Raw genomic sequence first — 15,818 nt, 5'->3', positions numbered from 1 at the left:
GTGGTGCACCTGACCCTCTAGTTTCACCTGATGTTCAAATGCTTTTGCTTCTCAAACACAGACAGCAGCTCCTGTGGCTTTCAAGCTATTTTTCTTGACCCTCTGGGTGCTCAAAACCAGAGCAAGCACAGAAGTAGAACATGTGAGAGTTACAAAGAAATCCTGAACCCCACTTCCATGGGTTGGGCTCGAAAGACCATGAGCCCAACCCATAATCCTTGAAAGACTGCATTTTATAAAGAGCTTTCTTCATACATTCACAGCTTTTCTACATTTACAGTTTTGTCAAAATTATTATAAAACATTTATTGTCAGTACAACAGAACCAATTTCTGTAAACTGAAATTAAAGCGGAAAATGGCTTTAAGTCATTTTTGACCAGCCAGCTGTACAAAAGCTTAAGCAAGGCAGCAGTTAGGGAGGATGGGTTTGGAAGAATCCACATGGAGTTCAGGAGATGTCATGCCTTATTAGATCACCAAAATAAGCTGTTATTGTCTTCAGTTTGAAATTGAGAAAATTTTGTTCTATTTCAACTTTTCCTCCTGGCCCTGCTAAGGAAGCCACCTGAAAAACAAAGAACAAAAAATACACCAATCAATGTACAGGAAAAGAGGCAAACCCCCAAACCTTCTAATGCACAAACAATCAGAAAAAAAAATCTCTGCTCTGTTAATATTGGTGGAAAGTGTTCCTTGGCAGCTAATGCCTCTGATCCTCTTTTTAGGTCTCCTTTTACTCACAGAAGCCGTTTGTGGCTTGTGACTGAAAAACCCTCCTTACCCAAATCACAAAAACAAGAGGATTTCAGAGCCAAAGAGAAACACTCAGAAGTTGACATGCTGTGCTGAGGCAAGAGATGCTGGAGTCAAGTTTGCATGGTACTTGGCATTTGAGAAATGCCAGTGTAGCAAAAAGCAACCTATAAGCTGTGCTTGAAAAATGTCACATCCCAAATTTTGGGGGATGAGTAAAACCAATTTTAGTCATTAGAAATAGGAAGCATAAAGGTTGCACTGAAGAGTGGCAGGGTGGAAAGGAACAACCCAAACAAAACCAAGCCCCAAACATGCAGAGAAACTCACGAGAAAAGGTCACAGTTAATTGTTGCTACTGCAGCTAAAGAAAAAGCTGTTGCATGCATTGGAGTCGCAGGCAGTGCTGAGGGCAAGGCTGGGGCAGCAGTGCCTCTGCAGGCTGGGAGAGCCTGTCAGGCAGCACCGGTCCCAGCTTTGTGTTATGATCACTGGAGTGAGAATTTCACCATTCAGGCTATCTTGGACTGAGCCCAGTGCACACCTTTAATGCTTAATATTTACAGACAGACACCATTTCACAGAGGACTTTGCATTTTGGACTGGAGCATGCAGTACTCTCCCTTCTCCTGTTCCTATTCAGGATGCCTCAAAGGGATACCAGCTTATTTGCCATCAACTCCTCATCAGGAGAGATTGCACAGTCAGAAGGACAAACACCAAAACTGAACATTGTCTGCTTTTTTCCCCTCCACTTTGGACCCTGGGGACCTGTCCTGTGGCAGGGGGGTCCATGCTCCACAGCCAGTTCTGCTCTGTGCTGCCATTCTCCCAGGCTGCTGCGGGAAAATTATTTCTATAGCTCCCCATGCAGGGAAACTTCCCAGGCAAAGTTACAGGGTCTACAAGCCTGCAGTAGATTTTAACTGATCTTTAAGCCAAGATGATGTTAGCAGCTGAAACTTTGAGTTCAAGCTGTGTTACTAACACTTCTAAAGCCCCTTGAGACTTAACTCTGTAGTGCAGGTTTAAATATAAACATGCTGAACTTCCTCTATTTTATCGTGAGTAAAAAACCAGCCTACTATCAAGAGAAAATAACAGATTAATTTAAATTACACTTTGAACTTTATTGCCTTGTTCAAAAAACTGCCACACTTATCTAAATCAAGCATTTACTTTTCTGTTTTGATTTTCTCCCTTCTTTTTTTTTTTTGTTTTTTTAGACATTCTGTTTTGATTTTCTCCCTTGTTTTTGTATTTTTAGATAAAAAGAGTGAGCAGTTTCTTCATCCTTCAACTTCTGGTGATAGGAAAAAACACTCTGCATTCTTGTCAGAGGGGAACCTGCCACTTAAGTAAAAAACCAGAGGCTGGCTGACTTATAAATAGCACAAGAATCTAAAACTGGCAAGTCATCAGGAATGTTAATTTTACAACTTATCTGCTCTTACTTGAAATCCACAAAGCATTGTGGGTTGATCCATAGTTTTTCTAGGAAGATATTAACTTTTAATTTTTTAAAAACAGAAGCTGGAATGTCCCTTCCAAAAAGCATTAGGAGGCTTTGCACTTCATAGCTGATGTCACTTAAGTATGCTAAAATATTAATTGGATTAGTCAGTATAAGAATACTGAAATTAGTGTCTGGGGGTTATGCACTCCTGCTTTCTGGGCATGGTTTGTGTCCCCAGCATATCTAAGTATGACTAATGCATTGATATTAAACATTAGTATTTACTAAACATTTCTCTTAGAAGGCCAAGTAGAACAAGATGCCCCTACACTGACAGGTGGTGTCCACCAAGGGACAGCTGAAAATTTACATACGTTGTGTCTAAGTGTTAAACCCAGGATAACTATGATTAATTTCAAACAACGACTAAAAGTATTTGATAAACCCAAAGGCGAAAAAAAATTTAAATAAGCAAATGGGAATAAGCTCTGCTGTGACAGATCTGGTACTGCAGGCTCTTTAACCCACCCGATACACAGAGGAGAGAAATGCAAATCCTCTGTGACAATGCTCAGTTGTAAATTGCTGGAGGTTGCAAATTTAATTACGTAGGAGTTGCCAAGTTTTCCTCAGCAGGGCTCAGTCAACCCTGACAAGTGTAGTGAGGGAAGGCTGCCACACACCAAGCTTCAGAAGGGTCTGGCAGGGGGACACCCTCTAAAAATAACAGCAGATTGAGGAACGATGCTTTGAGAAAAACAAAGGTGCTCAGCTATTTTTAGAGATATCGACAAACATCTCCTGTTTTTACAGTGCACTACCATGGTGAATACGGAAAGACTTTTTAAAAACTTGACTAGTCCAAAATGCCTTTATTTTTCACTTTCTTGTGTACAAACAATGATTCCCTGCTGGTAACTCTCCTTACCCTGGTTTATTCTTTAGTCCAAACCCACATTACCTGGGTGGACAGATATTGCTTCCTTTGCTGTGCCGCTGTCCCTAGGCAGAGGTAAAGGTTGCAGCTCCATTTAACACCTCCCTGCATGCATCCCTCCCACCTTCATCTTTCAGTTCAGTGACTACTGCTAAAGAGAGTCCACAGCTACAGCCACAGCCAAAACACATCAAAAAAGCAGCCAACAGGTTTGAAAAGGAGACATCAGAAAAGACGAAAATATGAAAGGGGAAACAAACACAGAAGATTATTTCAGGAGCACAAGTTGCTTGAGGTGCAAACTTCCCTTACATTCTTCAAGTGTACTTTTGATCTTGAAGGTTTTCCTACTGGTCTTGGGGTTTTTTTACATTTTTTAAATCATACTGAAACTCTTTTAGTAAAGTAACTTCCCATCTGTTCCAGTCACCAACTAATATAACTGTGGACTAAAAATTTATCATATTTTTTTCTCCCCTCCTAGAAACTTTTCTGAGGTATGACAAGTACAAGCTTTCTGACTTAATATGGAGTCACAAAAGGACTCTGTGAATCAATTAATTTTATAGAATACTACTAAAATGAAGAATCCCCTCCCCCTGTATCCAACCTAAAAGCTAACGGGAACACAAGCCCAACCAACTTGAAAAAGAAGAAAATGGTATTCTTTACACTGAACATAATAAAATAAAATGCTCTCAGGCAGCATTTTTGAAAACGTACAGGTATGCATGTGAATTGTGACACCATCACAGTGGTGCTGCCACCCTTCAATAGGTCAGACATTTATTTTTTTCTTACTTAGTGTAGGCAAATTACAATTCAGTATGCAAGCACTATGAGCTTTAGGAGGACTGAAGTTCAGAAGTGTCACTCTGGCTTGGTGTATGCTGTGGGTAAATTCTGGCTTTTATCAAGGACAGAGAACACAAATGAGTTTCAACTCGGCTGCTTTAAAGCTGTTGTTATTAAAACAATAGTCACAGCTGAAGTGTATGAAATTACATTCACTTAGAAATTATCAGCCTCCAAAACATATCAGCCCACGGTCTTTTACCTGCCAACTCCCCTAATACCTAAGCATCTTAAAAATACTATCAAATCAACCTCTGGCTCATTTCCTGGCCTCTCACTCCCTGCTTTGCTCACTGTTCTATTTACTCCTAAATAAAGATGACTCTGCTTGGCAAGTCCTATTTGGATAGTCTCCATTTTAAAATATCACAGCTAAAAGAGAGAATTCAAATAAATAAAAGGGTTTTACCCATCTTCACACTCCCTTCATTAAGCAGTCATTTTTAACAACTGCACCTTCACAAACAGAAACACAGCAACACAGAAATACATTTTTTCCATCCAGGCAGTATATTGCAGACAGAACAAGGCCTCAGTGTCTAACTCCAGATTTTCTTAAAGTGATTGATGGAGATGAGGTGGGAACAAAGACATGAAAAAAATAAAATTACCAGCATAATGCGCATGTTTTGTAGGACCATCAAGGTCCAGAACACTTTGCTTAATTCTAGGTTCATAGAACCACTCTACACTGGACAAGAAACAAAAAGCCATTCATGCATTCATGTATTCTGACAGTATTCTGTATTCCGATATTCAAAATACAAGCCAGGTCTGAGACACCAACATCTAGGACAGCAAAAGCTCCAACAACAGCACAATTGGACAAAATGAGACATAGCTACCACAAACAGCAGTATGCCTGTCTTCAAAGAATGGTGACAGCTGAAACAATCACTAAGGCACAGTCCAGTATCCAAGCCGCTAACCAAGCACAAGCAGGATAAGCAATAAACTTCCAATTCCATCTCTTCCATTACTCCATCTCCCAAACCTGGCTAGGCTGCTAAAGATGCTGATGTGGTTATCTGTCTCACAACAGACCAGGTCACCAACATTTCAGGCTCACCAGTTTACTGGGGGGAGCCATCATGCATCCTGACAACATTCTGACCACCAGCGAGAGACCAACAGTAACCGAATACAACTTCTACAATGGGATGAAAAGAACAGATTCCACCATTAGCAAGAAGGTTCTACAGCAACAAATTGCAGGTTCCTCCTTCTTTGCTGCAAATATTAACATGCAGAAGCATTATCTGGTACAGAAAAGTCTGTGAAAGAGATTAGACTACCTGGGATGACTTCAGCTCCCAGAGGTGAGTACACACTTCTCACTCTGCCCAATGAGGCAGAGCACAGCTTCATAAACACTTCATAAATTACATTTATGAACTACATAACAGGCACTAATAAATATACATATTTTTCGATGTATGTGTACACACATTATTATTCCTGATTGTTCCTAGCTAGAAAGAATATTGTTAAAGATTAATTCAGCCTAAAACCAGACCTGCATACATTATGAATTTTCTAACATGTTTGTAAACAAGGAGACTTGACACAGTTCAGAGAAATGTTTTTATATTTCTTGCTAATGTGCCGACCATCTTGCACTGGTTCGCTGCTCCCTCTTGAGGCAGAAGTACAAAAGTTCATGTCTCTGAGACCTAAACTCTACTGATTTTTTAAAGGGAATTCAAAGAATCCCATTTCTCTCAACAAGACCAACTCTACACTGACGTGGCTGTCCCAGCAGAAGTAGTAAGTGCTGTTTTTGCAATAAAGTCACGTGGAACAAGGCTGAGTATCTTGTCCACCAATAAGGCAATGAACGCCTCTGACACAGCTAGGTCAAGGTCAGTTACCACTCTGCTTTCAAACTCCATCAGCAGGATCCCTATATCCCTATTTTATGTTTGCTATCTAACAGTGACCTGATAACTATCTTCCATAAAAATTACATATTTTCCACTAAATTTGAACCACCTTAACTAATGGCTAAACAGTCATTTCATTGCAAGGTTGCTTCTAACTGCTGGGCTTTTAATCAATTTTTTCTTTTAATTTTTTGAATTTTTTATTTTGCTGGAAATTCACAGCCCTGGAAGTGTAGTGGCAGTAAATCCAGAAAATTAATTTTTAAATACAGCTGGAGATTTTGGTAGTCAAACCTATAACAGTCTTCTGTGGACCAGAGTATTCACCAAGGTCACATTTGGAACACGTTTGACACACACCTTTGTCTACACAGGATGAAGACGCTTCCTTAAACAGTGGGCTTGATGAAGATTCTCTTTCCCCCTCTCAGATCATCAACCTTTTGGGTTATTTTTATTCTTATACTGACACTATTTCTAAAGAAAGGCATAAGGAGCTGATTTCCCCTCCCGAGAGTAGCCCATAGCCTGGAACACTGACCTGAACAAACACCTCAGCCATGAGCTTTTAACAACTGAGTGATGTTTTCCAGCAACAGCTGTTACTCTGCAGCTACCTGTGTTAAACCAAACCCATGGATGTAATCAACATCATTCAGAGCCAACTGTACAAGATATAGAGATGTCAGGACACCTGGCCCAATCACCCAGAAGAGCCCAGCTCTTCTGAAGGAAAAGGTACAGGCCTGTGGGAAGTATTCCTGCATGCTTCTGTGGAAACAGAAGTGAAATTGAAATGTAGATGCCCTTGGCCATTTAGAAAGCCAGTAAAAAGTGCTCATGAGCAGAGCAGAAAACTCTCTAAGGTCACTCTTCATCATGGGAATGAAATATTTGGCAAATTGTAGTGCTAAGATGTGATATTGTAATTAGAGAAACTCTTCCTAAAATTAAGGTCCCTGTTCAAAGATTCATAAACCACTTTGACATTTCACCAGCCTGAAATGCAAAAAGGAACTGAATCATCACCTGCCAAAGCAATGGTTCTGTGCACAGCATGGTCTTAGAGCCTGCTAATACTCAGGCCATGTGAATTTCAGCCTTTTTCTTAAGGCAGCTGCTTGCCAGCAACAATTCCACAAGGCACCATATGGCTTGATGCCCTGCCTACTCTCAGTCAGATGCAGTTTTTGGAAAAGCAGGAAGAAGTCCTGGGAAGTCCTGTGGCATCTTGCAGGTGAGAACTGCTTCCTTCTTTCCAAAAAGCTACAAGACATAATTAACATAGAAAATACACAGAGGAAACTAAACCAGACACTCAGGGGAACTGCAAGTCATGTACCTGCTTAAAAAAACCTAAACTTCTACGAAAAATCTCTAATACAAAAAACCCCACATCAGTGCCACAAATTCTGTGTTTATCACACACCACTTCAATGCAAGTAGCCTACATGGAACCACACACTTGTGTGGACACCAACAGTACCACCCCTGAGAGCAGTGACTGCAGGCTGTGATTTCCTGCAACTCCTTCATAAACTGACAGCCATGAAGTCTGAGACTCACCAACTTATCAGATAGTGAGAGCTGGTTAAAATATATTTTTTGATATTTTTATAATGATGCATGTGCCTGGCAATTGGCTTTGAAACTTCTACAAGAAACCCCATTCTGTTGCTTTAAGAAGAAACAGTGTCAAAACCATGGAAATAATCTTGTACTCCTATTTCTAAATATACCAAAAGTACTGCAAACACAGAAATCACTTAACACAAGGGTCAAATTTAAAAACACCAAATACCCTGCATTCAGCTGAACAGACTTAAAAGTCTCATGTATGTGTTTATAATACCCATGTTTTAAGTCAGCTGAGCATTATATTCATTCACCAAGACCTCATCCAGTAACACACCTGGTCAATATCAGCATTCCGAGGCAGAAAATAAACAATATTGTTCGTGATCTTCTTGGAGAGCCTGAAAATTTCAAATGTAGAAGCCAGTAAAGGAAAAAAATAAGAATGGGGAAGGAAAAGTTTCTTTATATTGATTCATTTTGAAAGTATGTTTTAATTTCAGCTATTATGCAATTAAACTGCAGTTAATCTTTTGAGTGTGTGGGTAGGATTTTCTTCTGAAATGCAGAAACTCTATTTCACCATTAGTGCCCTAAAAGAAAAAAAAAAACCCCAACACTCACTTTTCATGAAAATTTGACTGAACTACAGAGAAGTATTTGACAAACGTGAATGTAGTTTGTAGCTAGCATATTTGGCTTACAATTTTTTTTTATCCACTTTGTGAAATCTCTCACACATGCATATGAAGATTTTCTTACAAATATGGCTACATTTTAGCAAAAAAGGCAACAAATTAAGATTATTCCATGACAAAAGAAACCCCACACTTCACACATGACGAAAATATTATGTTAATACCTTCCCAGATGAATGAGTGCTCAGTATCACTGTTAACAAGGTAGTAGGAAATTCTATATATTAATTCAAAGAGTTAACATTTTGCTTGCACTCTTATGTGATTTCCCAAGTCATAGGCAGGTGCTTTGCTGGCACTCTTATGTGATTTCCCAAGTCATAGGCAGGTGATATGACTAAGAACAGTTTTAGTAAGGTATTTTAAATAAGATATCCCCTTTATGAATCAATTAAAAAGTGGAATTAATGACAAGGTCATAGTTCACAGAACTAGTTATTATCTATCTATATATATTTACACACACACACACACACCACTTGGCTATTTGATTGCTATGGGGTATTTTAATAAAACAATTTAAAAGAGTTAAAACTGCTGAATTAATGTTTTAAGTTGAGAGCTACTAAATTCACTGATGGATTTTTTGCGCTCAGGAAAATCTCATCACCGTTTTTTATGGTAATAATAAAAGATAAAAATATTAAAATTTAGGTGGGGAAGAGGACTAAACAAATGGTTTGCACCTGGAACTCCAGCTGCCAGCCATGTCATCCACAGTCAGCCAACCCCCTGGGAGGAGAGGGCATGCAAACCCCATGGGAGCAAAGAGAGAAGCCCACCACAAGGCACAGCCTGGGAAGGATATCCATCTGGGCAGATCATGGTTTGGATGTCGAAGATTTCGGCAGTGGCGTAGTCAGGCCCCCCCCAGGGCGGGCTGAGGAACACCACGTCGGCGCGCAGGCCAGCCGCCAACGCCATGAAGTCGCCGCACAGGAAGTCGATGTGCTCGGCCACGCCGTACACCTCCGCGTTGTGCCGCGCCAGCCGCAGCTTCTCGGGATCGATGTCGATGGCGATCACTGCCCGCAAGAGACAGCCAACATTGGGATTAATGGGAAGTGAGAATGGCGCCCGAGCAGCGGCACGGCACTGCGGTCAGACACCGCTGCTGTGACAGCCCCGCGCAAGGCTCAAGGACATGGCACTGTCTGCCTAAGAGAGCAAGTCCTTCTTGCCTCAGGTTTGCCTGACAACTTCAATGGTGTCCATTAGAAACTTCGTCTTCTTTGTTAAAGAAAAACATTTATCTGTGGCTGGCCCCATAGTTCTGAAAACTGAGTTTAAAAAGCCCCAACTAACACAGCCCAAGAGAGATGGATGACACAAGATTAGTACACAATAACAGAAATTAAAATTAAGCCAAGAAATACAAAAAGCCAAGTGACATGTACAGATTGGATCATAGCCTGCCAAATTTAATGCCGCAGAAACTACCATTTGTCTCACTCAAACATCAGTCAGAAGAGTTAGATGAACTGGTATGAGTATCTTGCAGGAAATATTTATGCAAGAAGTACTCTCAATATTTCACTACAATTTCATTGGCTGGCATTAGACTAACATGAAGTTGTCATCACTTTTGTGCACTTGGTTCTGCAGAATCAGCATGTGATTCCATTCAGTGCTTTAAGTACTGTTCATATGGAACCTGTTTTTTTTTTGAGTATACTTTTAAGAACTAGGAAAAGCAGTAGCTTTGACAGCAGTCCAGTTTTACATGTGATCTCCACAGTATCTCACAGACCAGATATTATGCCACACAAAAATAGCATTGATTAGTACAACACAAATCTGACTCTGACTTAAAATAGAAAAGCAGATTTATTGGTCCTTTTTGAAAACAGAGAGGTCATATTGTGAGTCTGATGAAGTGAAACTGCTGTTGCTACAGAAGCACCGAAAAACAAAATAAATCAACAAACAGAGCACATACCTGAACAGAGTCAGGAAAAAGACTGAAGAAACAAAACTAATGCACTGTTTACAACACTTACTTACCTCTTTTTGAGGTCAGTGCAAACTGAATAGCATTTCCTCCAACCCCGCAGAATGCATCCACTATGATGTCGCAGTTGAACGACTGACTGATGCGGACAGCAATGTGCTCAGCTATTTTCTCAGGAGTAACAGAAAACCAGCCCTCTGCAGAGGAAGGGGAAGAAATGTATTTTCACCTCTTATGTCAAGGTCACCTAATTTAAAAACAAACAACCAAGCCCCACAAAAACCTAACGGTTTAGCATTAATCCCAAGTATTTTGGCTTAGTGCATTCCACCAGGAAATACCGTCTTTGAAGATGATAAACTCTGCTCAGCCCAGAGATTTGCTAAGCAAACAAAGTCTCACTGAAGCAAACTGATATGCCTCAATCGCAGTACATGCTCTGTTGACCTTGGTGCTGAGGATTCTAGTTTATCAAGGAGAAGTCCAGGAGCACAGCTATGAAAAACTTTATACATTGTGATGATGCTCTGTAGGAAATTAAACCAGAAATATATTCTCTTATCCACCATTTTATTTTCTTTGCCACAATGTCTGGTCTGCCAATTAATCTGCAACTTTATGAGGGAAAGCATTAGAAACTGAAGGCTTACAAACCCAACCAACAAAAAATACCTGGTAATCCTAATTCCTCCTTTACCTATTAATTTATGATTTGAAGTATTTTGCAAGCAAACATGGAAAAATGTTGCTTGGCAAGTGACTGCTGCAAGTCAGAACATAACAGAATGAAACCAGATCCATCAGCATACTTGGAAGTTTCATAAAATTATTGTATAAAATGTAAAAACAGAAAAACATCACTGAGTTTCTGAACAAGTCCTGACAAAGTATAATTTGAGTTCAGCAAGATCTTCAGCAAATATAAGGACTAATGCAGACAGGGATGTCCCACACAAAATGCATTTCTGAATCCCAAGACTGCCTGCTACCTGCCTGCTGGGGGGGGGCGGGGGGGGGGGCGGGAAGGAATTTATGCATGGGCGCAAAGACACATTCAGTAGTGTTCCTCCGTTAAAAAAATTAGTAATAAACTGCAAGAAGGACCACAGATTTGGATATATGCTCAGATATACCACCAAGTCAGCACACTCAGTACTGAACCCACCTCTGTCTAGTTTAATTCCCTCATCAAAACGGGAGAAGAGCCGGTAGCGTTGTGCCCAGTACTTGACGAGCTCTGGATCAGCAGCAATCTCAGGAGGTATAGTTCTCTGTGCATTTTTAGACCTCCTCCTTCTTTTTGTCTCCTTCTTCTTTGCAGTAATTTTTTCATCCACAGCTGGAAGACACTGCAAGAGTTAACAGTCACTGTTCTTGTAGGCTAGGGAATGTAACTGGTAGGTGAGTGTTAAGATTTAAAAACACTGCTAAATGTTTTTTATTGCTGTTTGCCAGATTATGAAGATTAGAGGCTTTAAATTAAAAAATAGCATCCTGTATTTCAAGGGATTAGCCACAGTCCTAAAAATCCTCACTGTTCACCCATTATTTAAGAGCCTGAATCTTCAACTGGAGACAATAAACTGTATGTAATGAGCAAACAAGTGGATCAAAGACCAGTTTAATGCCCTTTTATCAGTAATGAATTAAAACCAATCTAGACAATAGTTTTACAGTAAGAATCTAACATAACTGAACTACTGTAGGAAGGATTAAATTACATGTAAAAACCTGAATAATTCTGCTTTCCTTTGTTTCATATTAAATTGAAAAGTTCATAATTCTCATTTTTTTTTTAAATCCTAGAAAATAATTTTAACAACACGTGTTCCCAAGAGCTCAGCAATGTGTATTTGAACCCAAAAATTCATGGTCTGTGCAGCTACCTGAGGTTTAATAACCCTCATCCTTGCAGAGGGTAAAAAAGGTATGAATTGCAAACCTGTCAGACCATGTCAAGGATAAACAATGACCGTTCATCCATAAAGAAATACTGTCACCATTAAAGACAAGACCTGTGATTCGGGCATTCCAGAAATAAGGTAATTCCCCTTAGACCTAATGAGTCCCATTGAATTAACAAAATAAGTAGTGCACAACACAGTCACTTGAGAAGGCAGTATTAAGTCCACTGCCAATTCATTTCATCAGTTTGCAGGAAACTGATTTACCTTGGCTGATGTCCTCTGTCTCTGGCTGGAGATAATCAGGAATATCCAGAGGGACAAGCTGTTGCCCACCGCCACGCTCGGGCCTCCCTGCCCCCTGCTCATCGGAGCCACTCGCCGCAGCGTCCTGCGCCTCCCTCTCAAGCTTAGTCCCTCCAGGTTCCATGCAGGCTGCACTCGGAGATGGTGGCTCCTGGATTTCAGCATCCAGTGTCACACTCTGTGTGGCAGCAGCAGCGCCCTCCTGACCCTCTGAGTCGCTGCTGCTCACAGACGATGCCTCTGCTTTACCCTGAGGGGTGCCTGTCTGGGACGTGTCTTCCTCCTCAGGTTTACTAATCTGCTTCAGGAACATTTCCACCTGCAATTGTCAAATATTACAGATGATCAAATGATGATCTGTTATCCAGAGCACAGCTTAAAAGCTTTACAGTTCAAAAGTATCTGCAGGCACTCTCTACCATGTGTATTTTGAAAACAGTAAAATTCAAGTAGTCCTTAACCATGCTCCCTTTTTAAAATATTTGGAAACAAGTTGCCTTTGGGAACCGGATGCCAGCTACCTCCGAAAAAGAAACAAAAAACCAACCAACCAACAAAAAGATCAACTGGCAAATACAGTAAATAATTCTCATGTAATATCTAAATAGTCACACTTGCCACATCCCAGGTGACCAAGTCTACTACTTCACAACTATCTTTCTCTAACCTGCATTCAGAAATAACTCTGCCTCTCAGGGAAGAGTTTTTTAGCATAAACAGGTAAAATTACCTTCACACATTTGTTGCCTCACCTTCAAGATGTATCAAATGGTGCAGGTGGTTAAGGGTTCTACTGCACAGCAGAGAGTTCGACATAAGCTCCTAACCAACGCACAGATACCACTCCAAACTCCTCAAAGGCACATGCAGATGCTCCTTTTTACATTATTGTTGCTCTGAGTGGCTCTAGACCTGGAGCAGTTCCTTACCTGGAAGTCTGAGGAAATTCATAACTTTTTTTCCCTTCACATAATTAAAGTTGCCCTCAAACTATATTGGTCTCAGGTACAAAATCAAAAATTCATCACAAATTATAGCAATGTGATTGGAGTTCAATAAAATATGTATGGCCACCACAGAAAACAGTGCTTTGCACTTGGGTTTTGGGGAATGCCAAGCATTCTAGAAGGTGAAATAACTTTAAAATCTCTGCCCTCAAATTTTCAGAAAGAATTAACTAAGTAAAATCTCCAGTGAACAAATGTTTCTACTTCTTAGAATTTCTGAGTTAAAAAAAAAAAAGCATAAAGTTAAAGACGAAAATAAATGCAAGTAGAGGTATAGGCAAAACCCTTTCAAAATTACTAAAAACATGGAGTTACATGAAATACACTAATCTATGCAAAGATTTTCTGTTACTGCTGAAATGCCAGCATTAACAACTGGCTTCACATGCAATTGACAATCAAAGATACTTTCAGTAACAACAGAATCCTACACACACCTCTAAAGCTATGTGCACCATGATGTTAGGAATAACTTTCATATAGCTTGGCCATTTCAGCTCACATTCTTCTTGACAGGGTCCACCAATGCCTTTCCATAGCCATCCTAATCTAAATACTCTTCACATTGGCAGACAAGAGGGGGAGAATACAAGGAAAAAAAGAAAAAAGGAGCAGTGGATGGACGTTTAAAAATTCCATCTACCCTGGGCAATTAGTTTTTTGTTTTTTCATTTTCATAATACAACAACAGCTAAGGTAGCAGATAAATCTACAAATTACAACAGTGTTAACAACTAAACATACCTTCCTCAAAGTTTTGCTTTTTTTGCATGTCGTTTCAGATTCCTCTGTAAAGAAGATGTGTGTGTTTTTGCTCCTCCTTGGTTTACGCATATTCAAGAATTTGGACTTGAGTTTTGCTTCCTTCTCCAAGTACTGCACACTTCGGTGGGTGAAATCTGGAATTCCACCATACCTGAAAATAGACAGATAGATACATACATAAGGACTTAGTTGATCAATTTCCAGTTTAGAAGCTTTAACATGAATGTTGATGTTTGAAAAAAAATGACTTAGGCTTAAGTATATATTGCTCCATTTAAAATAGGTCACTGGGTGTAGCTGCAAAACATTGTACCTTCATGAAAATGTTAACAATTTCCATTTGAAAATGTTTGACCTAATTAGTTTTAGATTTTTTTGTCTAGTAGTTATATAACTTTAGATGAAAATTTCCTGGGCCAGCCTGAAGAATAGGAAATAAAAAAAAATCTTGATTAGAAGAATGAAAGATCTTTTTGGTGGCTGTCAAGAACCTCCAAACCAGCTACTTTTATCTTCTGGCAAATGTAATTAAAAAAAACCCAACCAACTAAAAAAAAATTCACTGCCCAACATCTGGTAGCACTTTACTAGTATGGCAACATTTCACTAGTATAAAGGAACTTCATTCCAATATGAGACAGCTAAAAATCATGATCTCAGCCCACAGGACTCCAAACTGAGAGGACCATTCATTGTCAGAGTCTTTGTGCTCTAATTTAAGTAGCTGCTTAACAGCCACTTAACATTTATACAACTGAAAGTACCTTATGTGCTACACCTTAGAGTAACTGGTAAGGTACTTTCAGTTGTATAAATGATTCCCAGAGACTAACTCTGGAACTCAACTTCAAAAGTTTAACAAAAAGGAAATGGAGATAAATGGGGATAAAATTATTTCCATAATAACAAGAGGGCTGACTCGCTATGAAAAGCCCCACAGTTCCTTGTAAGTAATTACTTTTGTCCTGTGCCACACTTGAAACCCAGCACAGAGCAGGTTTCCTCAGGATTTTCCACTGGGATCTCATCCATGTCCAGCTCATGGCTAGGAAAAAACACAGATGACAAAGTTACTTACTGTGAAGAAACCAATCATTTTACAGCTATACTATTAAAAATCTTGCAAATTGCAAACATTTAAATGTGGGCTTCAAGTAAGTTTCTCCACACACTGCTGAAACCAAACCAAGCAAATAACACCACTCCATTCTTGTGCATGAATTTTTGGGTCAGTTTGGTTTTTCTACCCAATTCTATGGACATATGCCCTTCTCCTGGGGTTATAATATTCCAACTATTCTGAATGACCTCTTAAAATACTTGATGGCAAACCCTACATGATGAAGACAGTGTCTGCTCACCCTATTTCCAGATTACCTTCACCATCTATCATGTTATCTATATTTTAATGCTGTGGAAACAGCAAAATACTAGAATGAAACCACAGCTACATGATTAGCAGGTAACAATTCCACCCACTCCTTCACATTTGAGTCTGCAAATTTATTAGAGACAAAGAGCCATCTCACCATCTTCGAGACTATGTATTTTTAGAGAAGAAAGAAAAAAAATGTGACAAGGCATTTACTGTCCATTTTATGACTGCCATACCTCTGAGCATTTTAGTGGCAGCATTCAATGCAGTTAAACAATACAATTATTTACTGTTGTTCTGGTATTGTCTGAATTAATTAGATCTAAGTAAGCAAGCTGCCCTATGCAATTC

General features: G+C 39.6%; 1 protein-coding gene across 6 annotated transcripts in view; it reads right to left on the bottom strand.

Moving 5' to 3' along the window:
• Window positions 1-273: 273 nt before the first annotated feature.
• Window positions 274-15,818, bottom strand: part of TGS1 (trimethylguanosine synthase 1) — a 68,606-nt gene continuing 53,061 nt past the window's right edge. For all 6 annotated transcript variants that reach the window (XM_059860704.1, XM_059860689.1, XM_059860697.1 and 3 more), the window contains 8 exons: window positions 15,051-15,137; window positions 14,072-14,243; window positions 12,282-12,639; window positions 11,276-11,449; window positions 10,164-10,307; window positions 8,968-9,184; window positions 7,799-7,877; window positions 274-567 (listed from right to left, as the gene is read on the bottom strand). In XM_059860704.1, coding sequence (XP_059716687.1) covers window positions 451-567; window positions 7,799-7,877; window positions 8,968-9,184; window positions 10,164-10,307; window positions 11,276-11,449; window positions 12,282-12,639; window positions 14,072-14,243; window positions 15,051-15,137 — 1,348 coding nt within the window. In that variant the 3' untranslated portion in view covers window positions 274-450. The remainder of the gene's footprint in view (window positions 568-7,798; window positions 7,878-8,967; window positions 9,185-10,163; window positions 10,308-11,275; window positions 11,450-12,281; window positions 12,640-14,071; window positions 14,244-15,050; window positions 15,138-15,818) is intronic.

Source organism: Haemorhous mexicanus, chromosome 1, assembly GCF_027477595.1.
Source record: "Haemorhous mexicanus isolate bHaeMex1 chromosome 1, bHaeMex1.pri, whole genome shotgun sequence".
NCBI classification, from domain to species: Eukaryota; Metazoa; Chordata; class Aves; order Passeriformes; family Fringillidae; genus Haemorhous; species Haemorhous mexicanus.
This window is presented reverse-complemented; position numbering and strand designations above follow the sequence as displayed.